This window comes from Lutra lutra, chromosome 16 (genome assembly GCF_902655055.1).
Source record: "Lutra lutra chromosome 16, mLutLut1.2, whole genome shotgun sequence".
NCBI classification, from domain to species: domain Eukaryota; kingdom Metazoa; phylum Chordata; class Mammalia; order Carnivora; family Mustelidae; genus Lutra; species Lutra lutra.
Window position 1 is genome coordinate 34,818,730 of NC_062293.1, and position 18,038 is coordinate 34,836,767.

At 35.7% G+C, this 18,038-nt stretch overlaps 1 protein-coding gene across 2 annotated transcripts in view; it reads left to right on the plus strand.

Annotated features, from left to right (window-relative positions):
* The window catches only part of BRIP1 (BRCA1 interacting helicase 1), a 188,318-nt gene extending 170,842 nt beyond the window's left edge, over nt 1-17,476 (plus strand). The window contains exons 18-20 of one of the 2 annotated variants that reach the window (XM_047707226.1): nt 8,889-8,971; nt 11,666-11,992; nt 15,790-17,476. In XM_047707226.1, the coding sequence (XP_047563182.1) occupies nt 8,889-8,971; nt 11,666-11,992; nt 15,790-16,481 (1,102 nt within the window). In that variant the 3' untranslated portion in view covers nt 16,482-17,476. The remainder of the gene's footprint in view (nt 1-8,888; nt 8,972-11,665; nt 11,993-15,789) is intronic. The other variant, XM_047707227.1, reaches the window with a different exon arrangement.
* The last annotated feature ends 562 nt before the right edge of the window (nt 17,477-18,038 follow it).

An 18,038-nucleotide genomic window follows, 5' to 3' on the forward strand; every position in this document is an offset into this window, starting at 1 on the left:
AGCCGCTGCCTTCGGCTCAGGTCATGATCTCAGGGTCCTGGGATCGAGTCCCACATCGGGCTCTCTGCTCAGCAAGAAGCCTGCTTCCCTCTCTCTCTCTCTCTGCCTGCCTCTCCGTCTACTTGTGATCTCTCTCTGTCAAATAAATAAATAAAATCTTAAAAAAAATTATAGAAGAATGTAATGGAAATTCTGGATTTGAAAATTTCAGTAACAAATGAAAAATTCATTAGAGTGACTAAGCAGCAGTTTTGAGCAGGAAGAATCATTTCACTTAACGGTAAGTCAACTAAGATTATCCAGTGTGAGGAATAGAGAGGAAAAGAATGAAGAATAATGAACATAGCCTCAGGGACTTGTAGGACCCCATCAAGCTACTAATTTACGCATAATGGGAGTCTTGGGAGATGAGAGAGAAAGGAACAGAAAGATTAGTTGATTGAAGAAATAAAGGCTGGAAGCTTCCCAATTTTTTTTTTAAGATTTTATTTATTTATTTGACAGAGAGAGATCACAAGTAGGCAGAGAGGCAGGCAGAGAGAGAGAGAAGGAACCAGTCTCCCTGCTCAGCAGAAAACCCAATGTGGGGCTTGATCCCAGGACCCTGGGATCCTGACCTGAGCCGAAGGCAGAGGCTTTAACCCACTGAGCCACCCAGGCACCGCTGGAAGCTTCCCAAATTTGATGAAAAACATTAATCTGCACATCTAAGAAAACCAGCAAATTTGAAGTAATTGTAGACATGTCATAATCAAACTACTAAAAGACAAAGAGAATCTAGAAAACAGCAAGAGAAAAACAATTCCTTATAAGACATCCGCAATAATTTTAGCATATTTCTTACTGAAAACTATGGAGAGCAGAAGGCAATGGACTGACACATTTAAAGAAAAAGACTGTCAACAAAGTGTATTATTTTTAACAAAACTGTCCTTCAAAAATGAAGGACAAAGTAAGATATTCCCAAATAAACAAAAACTGAAAGGATTAATGTCCAGAAAACGTGTCCTACCAGAAATACTACAAGGGATCCTTTTCAGGTTGAAATGAAAAAACATTACGCAGTCACATATCCATATGAAGGAATAAAGAGTATCCATAAAGATAGTTTCATAGATAAATATAAAAAACAATATAAACGTATACTCTTTTTATCTTATTGGATATTTAAAACAGCTGCATAAAGCTATCATTTTAAATATGTAGTGATAGGCATTGTCTTGGGGGTTCCCTAAACCACCACAGGTTCAGTAATTCACTAGGAGGAGGAACACATTCATCATACAGTTGTATGCACATAGAGGATTTATTACACTGAAAGAATATGAAGCAAAATCAGCGAAGAGAATAGGCACATGGGCAAAGTCTAGGGGAAATCAGGCAAGATCTTCCAAGGCTTCTCTCTCAGTGAAGTCATATGGAACGCACTTAATTTCCCAGCAATGATTGTGGTAAAATTTGTGAGATATTGCCAATTAGGGAAGCTCATTAAAGACTCAGGACCTGGTGTTTTTTTGTTTGTTTGTTTCTTTGTTTAAAGAATTTATTTATTCGACAGACAGAGATCACAAGTAGGCAGAGAGGCAGGCAGAGAGAGAGAGAGAGGAGGAAGCAGGCTCCCTGCCAAGTAGAGAGCCGGATGTGGGATTCGATCCTAGGACCCTGGGATCATGACCTGAGCTGAAGGCAGAGGCTTAACCCACTGAGCCATTCAGGCGCCCCCTGTGTTTTTATTTGTGGCTGTTCAGATAGCTTCTGCCTAGCACTTCCCCAATGTCCAAACTCTTAGAAACAAAGCAAGTGCTCAACATAAATCAGTGTTGGCACAAACATTTTAAACACAGGGAGCATCTTTTATCAGTCAGTGTTTGGAACCCTCCTGAATCTAAGTTCCTAAACACCAAAGTCTACCTTGTATGCAGGCCTCTGTGGGGATAAGCAGTTTGGCATGGTGTTGCCTCTTTTCTGTACAGGCATACATATAAAGAGGTAATTTATATTACATTAGTAACACAAAGATGGGGAGGGAGGAACAGAATTAGATAGGAACAACATTTTTGTATACTATTGAAATTAAATGGGTATTAATCCATATAAGATTGTTATAAGTTAAAGTGTTAAAGCAGCCACAAAGAAAATAATTCAAAATAATAAGAAATGAGAAGAAATTAACATGATACATAAAAATATCTATTGTGCACACAGGGTGCCAGAGTGGCTCAGCCGGCTAAGCATCTGACTCTTGATTTCAGCTCAGGTCATGATCCCAAGATCCTGGGATCGAGCCCCATGTCAGGCTCTGTGCTCAGTGTGGAGTCTGCTTGAGGATTCTCCCCGCCCCCCAATAAATAAATAAAACTTTATTTTTTTAAAGATTTATTTATTTATTTTAGAGAGAGAGAACACAAACAGGAAAGATTGGGAGACGGGGAGAGAATCCCAAGCAGACTGCTGAGGGCGGAACCTGACATGGGGCTCCATCTCACAACCCCGATTTTGAAAAAACATATGACCCATCTATATTCTGCTTATAAGAGAAACACTCTAGTTAAGCACACAGACACACACACACAGATTAAGGTACACAGATGGGAAAAGACTCAATATGCAAACAGTAAACAAGGAATCTGTTCGATTATACAGACACCAGACAAAATAGACTTTAAGACAAAATTGTTAATAGAGACAATAAATATTCCTTTTTTTTTTTTTTTTAGATTTTATTTATTTATTTATTTGACAGAGAGAGAGAGAGAGAGAGAGATCACAAGTAGGCAGAGAGGCAGGCAGAGAGAGTGGGAGAGCCCGATACAGGGCTCGATCCCAGGACTCTGAGATCATGACCTGAGCCAAAGGCAGAGGCTTTAACCCACTGAGCCACGCAGGCACCCAAATATTCCTTTTTTAAAAAAGATTTTATTTATTTGTCAGAGAGAGAGAGAAGGAGAGAGAGAGTGAGTGGCAGGCAGAGGGGAAGCATGTACCCCACGGAGCAAGGAGCTGGATGCAGGACCTTGGGATCACAACCTGAGCCAAAGGCAGATGCTTAACCAACTGAGCCACCCAGGCATCCTGAGACAATAAATATTCTATAATAAACTTTCACTTCATCAAGAATATGTAACATTGGGGCACCTGGGTGGCTCAGTGGGTTAAAGCCTCTGCCTTTGGCTCAGGTCATGATCCCAGGGTCCTGGGATCGAGCTCCACATAAGGCTCTCTGCTTGGCAGTGAGTCTGCCCCCCCCCCCCCCACCCACTGCCTACTGCCTGCCTCTCTGCCTACTTGTATTGTAATCTGTCTATCAAATAAACAAATAAAATCTTTAAAAAAATGTAACATTTAACTATGTAACATATACACAGATAGGCAACTAACAAAAGGACCCTAAATTACATATAGCAAAAACTGTCAGAAATAGACAATTCAGCAGTTAACTAGTTGGATACTTTGTTACCCTTGTTTCATAATAGAACAATTATAAAATCAATAAAAATGTGAGTCTTCAACACTATAACCCAACAGTTGTAAACCTAACATATCTATTACACTCCACCCTTCTAAGGTATATGTGGCATATTCTTCAGGATAGACTATATGTTAGTTTACAAAATCAGTCTTCAATAAATTTTAAATGGCTAAAATGGTAGAAAATATCTTTTCTGATCTCAGTGGAATAAAACTGGAAATCTATAACAGAAAAAAAATGGGAAATTCATAAGTATGTGGAAATTAAAGAACATATTCTTAACTAGTGGATCCAAGAAGAAGTCATAAGAGAAACTAGAAAATAACTTGTGATGAGTGAAAATGAAAACAGTGTACCAAAAATTTGAAGATACAATGAAAACATTGCTCATAAAGAAGTTTATAGTTGTAAATGCCTATATATATATGTAAAAAAAATTTTTTTAAGGAAAAATCTGAAATCAGTAATCTAACCTCTTACCTTCAGGAATTAGAAAAAGAAGGGCAAGCCAAGCCCAGGGCAAGTAGATCAAAGGGATAACAGATACTAGAGTGGAAATAAAGGAGAGAGAATAGAATATTCAGCAGAAAAAAATAAGGATAACAGAAGTTAGTTCTTTAAGAAGATAAGGAAAATTGACAACCTTTAACTAGACTGACCAAGAGAAAATACCAAAGGGACTTAAATTACTAAAATTAGGAGTGAAGAGGGGATGTTGCTACCAACCTGATAGAAATATAAAGCATTATAAGAGAATGCCTTGAACAATTGCATGACAGCAAATTACATAAATTAGGATGGACAAATTCATAGAAAAATACAAGCTACTAAAACTGACACAAGAAAAAGATCTGAATATATTTATAAAAAGTAAAGAGATAGAAGAATTGGTAATCAGAAAATTTCCCACAAAGAAAAGCTCAGGACTAAATGTCTTCACTGGTGAGTTCTAGCAAATGTTAAAAGAAGAGTTAATACCGGTCCTTTACAAACTTAAGAAAAATAGAAGGGCAAGCATGTATCATCGTATTCTATGAGGCCAGTATTGCCTGTTACCAAAACCAATCAAAGACATCACAAGAAAGGAAAACTACATGGCATATCTCTTATGGGTATAGATGCAAAAATCCTCAACAGAAAAACAGAAAATTGAATCCAGCAACTTACTAAACGATTACACACAAAGACAATCCCACACAAGTGGGGTTATCCTGATTGCAAGGTTGGTTCAACATCCAACCAATTTTGTTGGTCCAACTCAAGTCAATCAGTGTAATATGCCATATTAGTAGAATAAAATACAAAACCACACGATCTCAAGAGGAGAAAAAAGCATTTGACAATATCTAATATGTTTTCATGATAAAACACTCAAGATAGTAGAAATAGAAGGGCATCTATTACAAACTTACAGTGAACATCTTAATGGTGTAAGACTGAAACTTTGCCCTGATGTGTTTGATAACGAGATAAGGATGTCCACTCTCACCACTTGTATTCAGTATTGTATTAGAGGTTCTACATGGGGCAATTAGTCAAGGGGGGGAAATAAGTATTTGGATTGGAAAAGAAATAAAATTATCTTAAAATTTGCAAATGACATGATATTCTACATGGAAATCCTGTATCCATAAAATTTAGAGCTAGTAAACAAGTACAGTAAGTTACAAGAAACATTCAGTATACAAAAATCAATCACTTTGTATACAGAGGGAATAAACAGTCCAAAAATGAAATTAAGAGGTTCCATTTACATAATGTAATAGTGTTATATGGTGACAAAAAGTAGCTACATTTGGCATAAGCATAGTATAACATATAGACTTGTTAAATCACTATGTTGTAAACCTGAAACTAATGTAAAGCTGTGTATCAACTATATTTCAATAAAAATAAATTTAAAATTTTTCATTTGCAATAGCATCAAGAAGAATAAGTTGCTTAGGAGTAATTTTAACAAAAGAAATGCAAGATTTGTACACTAAAAGCTATAGAACATTGTTGAAAGAAAATTTTAAATAAATGGAAGAATTCTAGGGACTGGAAGATTTATTGTTAAGATAACGTTTCTGCAAATTAATCTGCAGAGATTTCATGTAATCCCAAAATACCAGCCTGCTTTCTTGCAGGAATTGAGAAACTGATCCTATAATTCACATGGAAATTATAAGAAACTAAGAATAGGTGCCTGGGTGGCTCAGCAGGTTAAAGCCTCTGCCTTTGGCTCAGGTCATGATCCCAGGGTCCTGGGATTGAGCTCCGCATTGGGCTCTCTGCTCTATAGGGAGCCTGCTTCCCCGCCCCCCTGCCTGCCTCTTTGCCTACTTGTGACTTCTGTCTGTCAAACAAATAAGTAAAATCTTTAAAAAATAGAAAGAAAGAAACAAACAAACAAAGAATAGTCACAAAAATCTTGAAAAAGAACAAAATTGGAGAACTGGCAGTTCTCAACTTCAAACTTATTACAATGCTACAATAATCGAGACTGTGTTATACTGGCATTATATAGACATACAGAAAACAGGAGTAGAATTGAAAGTCCAGAAACAAACCCCCATATCTCAGTGAGTTGGTTTTTTACAAAAGTGTCAAGACAGAAGGAGAAGATGGCAGAGGAGTAGGAGAGAGAACTCTAGGTTTGTCTTGTCTCATAAACACAACTAGATAACTACCAAATCATCTTAAGTACCCCACAAATCAACCTGAACACTGACAAACTCCACAACTAAAGGGAGAGAAGAGGCCACACTGAAAAAGGTATATTGTGATCCTTGCTGTTCCCTGACTATGTCAGGTAAGCTCTTGCTCCAGGGCCTTTGCACTTGGATTTCTCTCTGCTAGAACACTTCCCCTTCCACATACATACACAGTTCATTCCTTTACCTGTGAAGAATCTTTATTCAATTGATGTTTTCTCACTGCTCAATATCACTGTGTTTAAAATTTAGCACCCTCTACCAACATTCCCTGTTCTCTTTCCCTTTTTATTTTTTTCCTTAATACTTAGTACGGTCTCATAAACTATATAATTTTCTTACTTCCTGCCATGGACTGAATTGTGCCCCCTCAACTTCATATATTGAAACCCTAATCTGCAATATAATGCTATTTGGAGATGAGGCCTTTGGAAGATAATTAGGTTTAGATGAGGTCATACAGGTGGGGCCCTCATGATGGGATTGGTACCCTTATAAGAAGAGATACCAGATAACTTGGTCATCTCTCTCTTCCTCTCCTTCTTCTGACCCCCACCCATGTGAGGACACAGTGAGATGGCTGGCATCTGCAAGCCAGGAGGAGAGCCTTACCAGAGAACTAAATCAGTTCACACCTCTTTCTTGTACTTTGCAGCCTCAAAAAAATGTGAGGACAAAATTCCTATTGTTTAAGCCACCTCCCACCCCCAAAAATGTGCCAAGACAATTTAATAGGGAAAAAAATCTTTTTGACGGTGTTGGGATAACTGGATATCCACATGCAAAAGAATGAAGGTAATCCCCTTCTTCATACCATATACAAAAGTTAATTCAAAATGGGTCACAGACTAACAAGGTGTAAATCTTCTTGTCTTGGACTAGGCAGTGGTTTCTTAAATCTGACATCAATAGCACAACTTAAAAGATTAGATAAATTGGGCTTTGTCAAAGTTAAAACTTTTGTTCTTCGAAGAACACTACGAAAAAATGGAAAAGAATTCATGCACGGGAGGAAATATTTGCAAAAAGTGTGTCTGATAAGGGTTTAGTATCCAGAATATATAAAGAACTCTTATAAGTCAACCATAAGAAGACAAACAATGCAGTTTAAAAGTGGACCAATAATTTGAATAAGCATTGCTCCGAAAGAGATACACAAGTGGCCAGTGTGCACATGAAAAGATGCCCAGTATCACCATTTATTAGAGAAATGCAAATTAAAACCACAGTGAAATAATACTTCAGACTTCTTAGAGTACATATAATGAAAAAGATGGATAATAACAAGGGTTGGTGGGGGTATGGAGAAATAGGAAATCTCACACAAAGCTGACAGAAATGTTTAATTGTGCAAGTGCTCCAGGAAAAAAAGCGTGGCAGTTCCTCAAAAACTTAAATATTGAATTCTTTACAACCCAGCAATTCCACTTCTAGTTGGTTGGATTCATATGAGAATTTGTACCCAAATGTTCATAGTGGCATTATTCATAATACTCAAAAGGTGGAAACAACCCAAATGCCCATTAACTTATGAATGGATAAATATGATGAATATTATTCAGCTGTAAAAAGGAATGAAGTACTGATACACAATAGAAGTAGCCTTGAAAGCATCATGCTAAATGAAAGAAGCCAGACACAATATGCCATATGTTGCATAATTCCAGTTATATGAAATTTCCAAAATAGGCAAATTAAAGAGACAGCAAATGTATTCATGATTGCTAGAGAATAAGGGGAATAGTTGGACAATTGGGAGTGACTAGTGGACACTGGGATTCTTTTGGTAACATAAAAATATGTGATGGATAGTGGTGTAGGTTGCACAGCTTTGTAAATGTACTAAAAATCACCAAATTGTACACTTTTTTTTTAGTAATTTTTAAGATTTATTTATTATTTTAGAGAAAGAGCATGGGGAGGAGGGGCAGAAGGAGAGGGAGGTCTCAAGAGAGAAGATCCGAAGCAGATTCCCCACTGAGTACAGGATCAATCTCACGACCCTGAGATTATGACCTGAGCTGAAATCAAGAGTTGGACACTTAACAAATAGCATGGAGGACTAGGGGAGTTAGAGAGGAGAAGGGAGTTGGGGGAAATTGGAAGGGGAGGTGAACCATGAAAGACTATGGACTCTGAAAAACAATCTGAGGGGTTTGAAGCAGCAGGGAGTGGGAGGTTGGGGGAACCAGGTGGTGGGTATTGGAGAGGGCACGGATTGCATGGAGCATTGGTGTGGTGCAAAAACAAGGAATACTGTTATGCTGAAAAAAAAAATTTTGTTACTTTTTTTAGTGATGTAGTAACTTGTTTTCTGAGGAAGTGCCTATAAAAATACAATGTTTAAACATTTTTATTTAATAAAAACAGTCAAACACTCAAAAAAAAAAAAAAAGAGTCAGACACTTAATCAACTGAGCTACCCAGGCACCCCTTGAATAATTTTTAAAATTAAAAAATATTTTAGCAAACCAAATCCAACAATCTGTAAAAAGAATAACGCACCATAACAACATAGGTAATCTTAGGAGTGAAAGAGGGAGAAAGACTCTCAAGCAGACTTCACATTGAGGGTAGAGCCGGGTGTGGTATACGATCTCACAACCCTGACATCACGAGCTAAGATGAAACCAAGAGCCAGATGCTTAAATCAACTGTTAAACCCAGCAACCCTGTTGGCTTTTATTTTCAAAGTCATTTTTATTTGATTTTTCTCTCTTTAGGTGTATTCGACACAAAAGTGATTGGGGAGCTCTTATTCTAGTGGATGATCGCTTCAGGAGTAATCCCAGTCGATATATATCTGGTAAGAGTTGCAACTGGGCTTAGAGTAAGAATTAATAACAATCCTTGGTATTTAATAACTGCTAGTTTTAAATAAAAATTTTGGACAGAATTTGAATTATTAGATCAAACATGGAAAAATTCACATTGATGGGAAATCTAGCATTTAATACTTATATAGTTTAAAAAAATCTTTATAGAGGAGTTGGTTAACATATACTAACATATCAGTTAGTATCCTTTAATTTCATGGAATGTAGGATTTAATTAAGTAACAATAATAATTTATTTAGCATTATCAGGGAAAAGGCTGTTCGCAGGAATTTTCCAAAAAATAAGTTTTTACATTTAAGCACATAAGCACATTTCCTTTGGCTGCTTAGGATTCTTTATTCTTTCATTCTAGATTATACTGAAGTTTGGTGATTGTTTAGAAATGCTTCAGCTGTTCTACAGTTCATGTTAGTCAGAGCTAATATTTTCTAAAAGAAAAATAAGTACCACTGTAGGCCTCAAGATGAAGTAGATGGTCATTTTTTCCCCACTCAGATGAACAAATATTATATGCCCATAGTTTTTATCCAGGAGTCACACCATCCCTTTAGAGTCAATACCAGGAATCGATCTGTTATTAAAGAACTGTTGGAAATACTTGCATCTTTATTATCTTTAGAGCTAAGAAGTTCATACCATACTATGATAAAGAGATACAAAAATTTTTTTTTAAAGATTTTATTTATTTATTTGACAGAGAGAAATCACAAGTAGGCAGAGAGGCAGGCAGAGAGAGAGGAGGAAGCAGGCTCCCCGCTGAGCAGAAAGCCCGATGTGGGGCTCGAACCCAGGACCTGGGATCATGACCTGAGCCGAAGGCAGCGGCTTAACCCACTGAGCCACCCAGGCGCCCCGAGATACAAAATTTTAAGTTTCTTTTAGATTAGCTACCTGTGGGTATGGACTCTTTCTATTTCAGAGCCTAATATTTGGTTTGGTATTAAAATGTATCCACCTGTATTAAAGCACTCTTTTCTGCCCTTTCCATGTAAAGCAAGCCATTGAACTTAGGTCCAGACATAACTAAAAGCAAAATGTTAAGTGCTATGTTTAGTCAGCAGGTGGAGCTCAGATTCTTTGAGTTTTCAAAAGCAACCTGACATTTTATACTGAAAAGCTTTCTTTGATTACAGAAAGTTCCAAACATGAAAGAAATGACTATAATACTAAAATTCTTCAATTTTAGAAAGTTTCATGTTTAATTAGTATAATTATTTTCCCCAAGCAAACAAAAATAACTTTAAGGGAAATGCTTATTCAAAATGTTCTTCTAGGCGCACCTGGCTGTTCAGTAGACAGAACATAGGATTCTTGATCTTGGGGTTGTAACTTCAAGGCCCATGTTGGGTGTAGAGATCACTTAAAAATAAAATCTTCACAAAATTAAGATGTTCTTGTCAACTATACTTAAACTAAAAAAATGCAAAATTTGAAAACAAGTTTTTCTTATTTTAAAATCTTGAAGTTAAATTTTTCCCTAATGGTTCAGATTTGCTGAGAGATTTTTTTTTTTTTAGGATTTTATTTTTAAGTAGTCTCCACACCCAATGTGGGGCTAGAACTTACAACCCCAAGATCAAGTTGCATGCCCCTACTGAGCCAGCCAGGTGCCCCCAAGAGATTTTTTAAATTAAGAATTTTTCATTATTTCTGTATGGTTTTTTTTCTTTTTTTCTGAGATTCATAAAAATGTGAAGTCTTCTTATCTAGACAATAATAGCACAACAACATACAAATTCCTTTTGATGACTAGTCTTTGTTTAAATTCAATTTGTATTAACTAAAGAACTCAATTCAATTTACATTAAATATAGAAAAGCTCCATTAAAATAAAAGCAAAAGAATGTATTTGAAATGAATGTATCACAACTTAAAGCCCTATTTTATTTTTCTTTTAACTTAAAATACCATAGTGACTTTTAAAACTACTTTCAGAAGATGATGATCGTTTTAGTAACACCAGAAGAGAATATTTGTTTTCTTTTAAAAGTCCAGATACCTGATTTTGAATTTCATTCTGAAATGAAACAAAACACCTTATACTTTCAACATGGTTCAGGGTTGTACAGTTTTCTCATGTTACAGATCAGATCACATCCGTTACAACTTGATTATTTATATATTAAAAAATAATTATATAATAAATTTTCAAACAGGACACAGTTTGTCCCTAATAACATTGTTATTCCTTTCATTCCTAGGATAGTTTAAGACATATTTGGAATTGAGGGAGAAGGGCAACAAACCTATGAGACTGGCATCTTGAATTTATTTTCATGGAAGAAATCAAAGTTGGAATGAAAGACTATGTTATTTTCAACTTCGATTTTCCCTAAAATTAAAATGTAAGCAATATTTGTGGGGAATTATGGTGAAATTAAAATTTGCCTTATTTCCCCAGTTATTCTAAACTGATAATAATACATTTCTCTCTTTCCAGTCTACTCCCACTGCCTCGTCCCTCCCTCCAGTTGATAATCAGTGCATATAAAGAAAAATGTTACTCATACATGAGCATAGTGTACATGTGAAGTTGTTTAGGCAGGAAAAATATTGAAAATCATTTTTTATACCCTAGATTCATGTGGATTACTTCATTAGAAAAATTATCTAAGTGTATTCTTAATACATAATATCTTCTTGGGTTTACTTTTTTCCTTAGGACTTTCTAAATGGGTACGGCAGCAGATTCAGCACCATTCAACTTTTGAGAGTGCACTGGAGTCCTTGGCTGAATTTTCCAAAAAACACCAAAAGGTCATTGATGTATCCAGAGAGGACAGAAAGTTTATACAGGACAGTGAGTCTACACTTGAAGTGACCTGTTTGAAGGACAGTAGTTTAACTTACTTATCAGAGGTGACAAGTCCTCTAGCACCAGAAAATCCTAGGAAAGATGAAGCAAAAGCGTGTGTCCATGAACACCAGTGTCATAAAATAACTAAAAGTCCATCTCTACCAAGAGGGATCATCTCTAGAAAGGAAAGAGGTTTGAAAAGTTTTGCCTATTTACATTTGATAGAGAAGTCTTTTGTTATATCTAGTGAAATGATAGAAATGATATTTATTTTGCTATAGATTAATTTCCTTAAACATATTGGTCTGAAATAGGTGTTATCATAAAATAATGAAATAGTGTGGTATATTGGGATGGGAATACACTTTTATCAAGAGACCTAAGCATAGGGTTGCCTGGGTGGCTCAGTGGGTTAAAGCCTCTGATTTTGGCTCAGGTCATGATTGCAGGGTCCTGGGATGGAGCCCCACGTTGGGCTCTCTGCTCAGCAGGGAGCCTGCTTCCCCCTCTCTCTCTGCCTGCTTCTCTGCCTATTTGTGATCTCTGTCAAATAAATAAATAAAATCTTAAAAAAAAAAAAAGAGACCTAAGCATATTTTCCATTTACCAGGTTTGCCACTACCTAGTTTTGTGACAATGAGCAAGTCACTTAACTTTTTTGAATCTTAATAGAAAAAAGGAATCTCTGTATACCTGTCCCTCAAGCTGGGCTGTAAAGATCTAATAAGATGATAAAATCATAGCATGGTAAAATACTGTATAAATGGCACATGTTTTCCTAAAGGCTATATTAAAAATTGGTCTAATTTATAGATACTTCTCTTACGTGAATTTCTTAGTTTAGGGGAGTGAGAGTCATATATTCTAAATTATAAAATTTTTTTTTTTTAATATGTTAGAGGGGTGCCTGGGTAGCTCAGTTGGTTGAACATCCAACTCTTGATTTTGGCTCAGGTCATGATCTCATGATCGTGAAATCAAGCCCCACTTAGGGCTCTATGCTCAGCAAGGAGTCTCCTTGAGATTCTCTCTCCCTCCCTCTGCCCTTCCCCCCTCTTGTGTGTGCACTCTCTCTCAAGTAAGTAAATAAATAAATCTTCAAATATATATATATATTTATATATATATATATATATCTTATATATATATAAGAATTTAATAGTCTATGTCAGAGATTAGCAAACTGTGGCTTATGTACCAAGTTTGGCCATCTGTTTTTGTGAATCAAGTTTAATGGAACATAGTCACATCCATTCAGTTATATATGGTACACAACAGCAGAGTTTAGTCATAGTATGTTTTTGCACTCAAGCAGCATAATTGAGTACATACATACCTCAGAGATATTGCGGATTTGGTTCTAGACCACCACAATAAAGCAAATATCACAATAAAGCAATTCAAATGAATTTTTTGGTTTCATAGTGCATATAAAAGTTGTGTTTACATTATATTGTAGTCTCTTAAGTGTGTAATAACATCATGTCTTAAAAACTAATGTATAATTTAAAATACCCCAATTTAAAAAATACTTTGTTGCAAAAAAAAAAATACTAGCCATCTGAGGTTTCAGCATATCATAATCTTTTTGCTGGTGGAAGGTCATGCCTCATAGTTAATGGCTGCTAACTGATCAGGGTGGTGTTTGCTGAAGGCTGGGGTAGATGTTGAAATCTCTTTAAAAAAGACCCCAGTGAAGTTTGCCACATCAACTGACTCTTCTTTTAATGAATGATCTCTCTATAGCTTGTGATACTATTTTATTCAAAAGTAGAACTTCTTTCAAAATGGAGCCAGTCCTCTCAAATGCTGCTGCCACTTTATTAACTGTTTATGTAATATTCTAAATTATTCGTAGTCATTTCAACAATTTTCACAGCATCTTCACTGGGAGTAGATTTTATCTCAAGAAACCACTTTCTATGCTCATGTATAAGAAGCGGTTCCTCTTCCATTGAAGTTTTTTTATGAGATGGCAGAAATTCAATCACATTTTCAAGCTTCCCTTCTAATTCTAATTCTCTTGCTATTTCTACTGCATCTCTACTGAAGTCTTGAATCACTCAAAGTCACCCACCGGGTGACTTCCAAACTCCTCTTAATGTTCATATTTTGACCTCTTCCCATGAATCATGAGTGTTCTTACTGGCATTGGGAATGGTGAATCCTCTCCAGAAGGTTTTCAATTTTTTTTTTTTTTTGCCTAGATTCATCAAAGGAATCCTATCTGTGGCATCTGTTGCCTTACAAAAATGTATTCTCTCTCTCCCTCTCTCTTTTTTTTTTTAAGATTTATTTATTTATTTTAAAGAGAGAACATGAGCAGGAGGAGCAGAGGGAGAGAGGGAGACTCCCAAGCAGATTCTGTGTTGAGCACAGAGCCCAATGTAGTGCTTGATCTCATGACCCTGAGATTATGAGCTGAGCTGAAACCAAGAGTCAGACACTTAAACTGACTGTGCCACCCAGGTGCCCCCAAAAATATATTTCTTTTTTTTTTTTTTAAAGATTTTATTTATTTATCTGACAGAGAGAAATCACAAGTAGGCAGAGAGGCAGGCAGAGAGAGAGGAGGAAGCAGGCTCCCTGCTGAGCAGAGAGCCCGATGCGGGGCTCGATCCCAGGACCCTGAGATCATGACCTGAGCCGAAGGCAGCGTCTTAACCCACTGAGCCACCCAGGCGCCCCCCAAAAATATATTTCTTAAATAATAAAACTTGAAAGTCAAAATTACTCTTTGGTCTATTTTAGTTTCAACATGTCTTCCTCACTAACCATATCATTTCTAACTTTTAAGTGTGAGACAAAAATAAATAAAGTGAGAGAAGTTTGTCTCTTCCTTTCACTTTGATACTTAGAGGCCACTGTAGGATTATTAATTGGCCTGATTTTAATATTGTCATGTCTCAGGAAATAGGGAGGCCTGAGGAAAGGGCAGGAGTTGGGGGAACAGCTGGTCAGTGGACCAGTCAGCATACACACATTTGTCTGTTAAGTTCACTATCTTAAATGGATGTGATTTACAATGCCCCAAAATAATTACAATAGTAACATCAAAGATCACTGATCACAGATGACCATAACAAATAAAATAATAATGAAAAAGTCTGAAATACTGCAAGAATTACCAAAATGTGATACAGAGATATGAAGTAAGCAAATGCTTTTAGAAAAAGGTTGCTTCTAGGCTTGCTTGATTCAAGGTTGCCACAAACTCTTTATCTGTAAAAGTTGCAGTATTTGCAATCTGCAGTAAAGCAAGGTGCAATAAAAGGAGGTATACCAATAGTTGCAACAGGTAACAATATGAGCCACAAAGCCTAAAATCTTTACTGTCTCGCCCGTTGTAGACAAAGTTTGCCATACTATCGTCTATATCATTGGGTATCATTTTAATTATTTTAGCTAATAAGTGATAGTTTAATATATCAAGTATTAAATATTTACTTTGTAGTATCTGGTGGTTTAAAAAAAAATGCCATAGTGAATTCAAGGCCATAAGACTGGTAATCAGGAAACATAAGTTCTAGTTTGGGCCTGAGTACTAACCAGTTTTATAACTTTAAACAAATCATTTAGTGTTTGTGGTTGCCAGTTTCCTTTAGGGAATTAATCTAGGTTAGTTTTTCCCAATCCTTGGTTAGTGGATTTTCAAGGCAGATTTTTATAGCGTGTTTCCTTCGTTACTCAGCCTTCTTCCTATTCCTTTTATGCCTCCTTTTTTCATTCACTTCTGAGGTCCCTGGTGTGGAATTTGATAGTTTACCAGACAGCATTATAACTTGGGCTCAGAATCACTGGAGGCCTAGGATTCCTTTCAGAGTTCACATTTTGTGCTTTCTGTTCTAAGATGGAAGTCTTGCTACTATTGGTTGTGGGCTTTAAATTATGATCCAATACAGTTATGTCAGTATTTTTAATAAAAATTATGTTAATGTAATAATTATATTTGTTAGGAGCAGAAAATTAACACTCCTAAATTTTTGTAGATGATCCTGTATTATTTGAAGAGTCTCCCCAGGCAGTGAAAGCAGAAAATACTGTGATTTCCAGATCTACAAGCCCAACCTTCAACAAACAGACAAAGAGAGCTAGCTGGTCTAGCTTTAATTCTTTGGGACATTATCTTACTGATGAAATTATAACTGCAGCTCCTCAGTTCAGGTTACCAGAAGACTGTGCCTCTAGTGTTTCCGCTTTTGAAACAGAAAAGGGATGTAAAACAGTTATTCCACTCACTGATAAATGTGAGCCCTCAGCTCTGATGGTAAACGCATCATTTGGACCATGCCCTCAGTCAGAAATCACTAGTTCATCAATAAAGATTGATTCTACTCTTCTTAAAAGAAATGATTCCAAACAACTATTCTGCTGTGAAGAAGCCCTGGATCCGGACCCTGAATTGTCTCCAGTTGGTGAAGAAGCTAAACTTTCCACCTCACATAGAGCTTCTGAAACAGAAGCAGAGGATGAATCTATCTATTTTTCACCTGAGCTTTATGACCCTATGGATACAAATGAAGAAAAGAATGAACTAGTTGAAAGTGATAGAGACAATAGATTGGCTAATCATTCAAATTGCATTTTAGTTGAAGATCTTTTTGAAATTAAAACTATGAAAGGAGTGGATTCAGTCCAAGAAATGAAAGCTGAGGATTGCACAGACACAAAGTTGAATTGACTCATGCATATCACGGAAAGTAAAATCCGTAATATTGGTAATAATGTAAAAACAACTCATAAACAAATTGGAACGGAGAAAACTTGTGAAACAGATAGAAAGAACTTTAAACAGTCTCCTTCCAAAAATAAAGGTGTGTTCCATAGTGTTAGGTAGTAATACTTAACTGTAACGCTATAAAAATATGTTGTCATGCTTATATTAAATGCTTTCATAAATTACAATTTCTACTTTGGATAAATGGTATAGGGTTTTTTTTAAATTTTAAAAATATCTTTCACTTTCTTTGGTATTAGAGGTTTTTAGAAGTCTTTATGTTCAAAATGTAAGTTTTGTTGCTTTTGAGTTTTGATAGAGTGATTCATACAAAATATTTTCCTTTAACAAGTTTTCTTTACCTATATACAATTTAAAATTAATCTGAAAGATACGTAGTTTCCTTTAAATTTCACATAAATATTTGTATTTTGTAGTTCTTTTCATTTATTTTCATACTGATACATAAAAATGAATAGCAGTCTAACCAGTCACACTTCAGGCATGTTTCACTATATATTTACCTTAAATCAGTATATAATTTTTAGAAATCAAAGTTTTCTTAAAGAGTTTATTCCTGCATTAAACTGCCTATTTGTAAGTAATTAAGAATTAAGAAGAAAACTGATTTTTTTACATTGTTTTACATTTTTCTGTTTTTGATGAACCAAAGTCAAGCACATGTTAAGCAAATTATGTAAAGTTACAAAATGCCAAATGACTGACTCCAAATTTTCAATTATAATTACTTAGCTTCATCATCATTGTGGAAAAAAGTGACATGTCCTAGCATGAAGGCTATAATTATAAAACTATCAGGATAGAAAACTTTATATATAAATTTCATAAGTAAGGGCGCCTGGGTGGCTCAGTGGGTGAAGCCTCTGCCTTCGGCTCAGGTCATGATCTCAAGGTCCTGAGATCAAGCCCCACATGGGGCTCTCTGCTCGGCAGGGAGCCTGCTTTCCCCTCTCTCTCTGCCTGTCTCTCTGACTACTTGTGATCTCTCTCTCTCTGTTAAATAAATAAATCTTTTAAAAAAATAAATAAATAAATAAATTTTATAAGTAAACCCGAACATGTAACTGCAGCCAACAAACGTTCTTATTGCTCACTAATTTTTTTGTTAATTTTGACTCTTTTTATGTATTTGCGAATGAAGCTATACTTCTGATCAAGTGATTATAGAAGATGCACTTCTCTATCATCTTTCCAAAAATATATTCACTCGTCTTTTTCTAAGAAACATTATTATTCATTGGATATTTATTTAGCTTTGTGTGGGTGATTTGAATTGAAATTTTATGAGTTGTCAAGTTGTGGATATGGTTTATTATTTTCAACTTGAGATTTCCAGAAATCAAGTATTTTATATATTCATTTCGATAAATGAATTATTATATATAATATTTACTTTTATTTTGAAGGTGTATAGATTGAACACAACATTGGATAGTACAACTGTAAGCATAGTTCAAAGAAGTTTAAATTGATAATTTACCAGTTCAAGAATTCATCTAT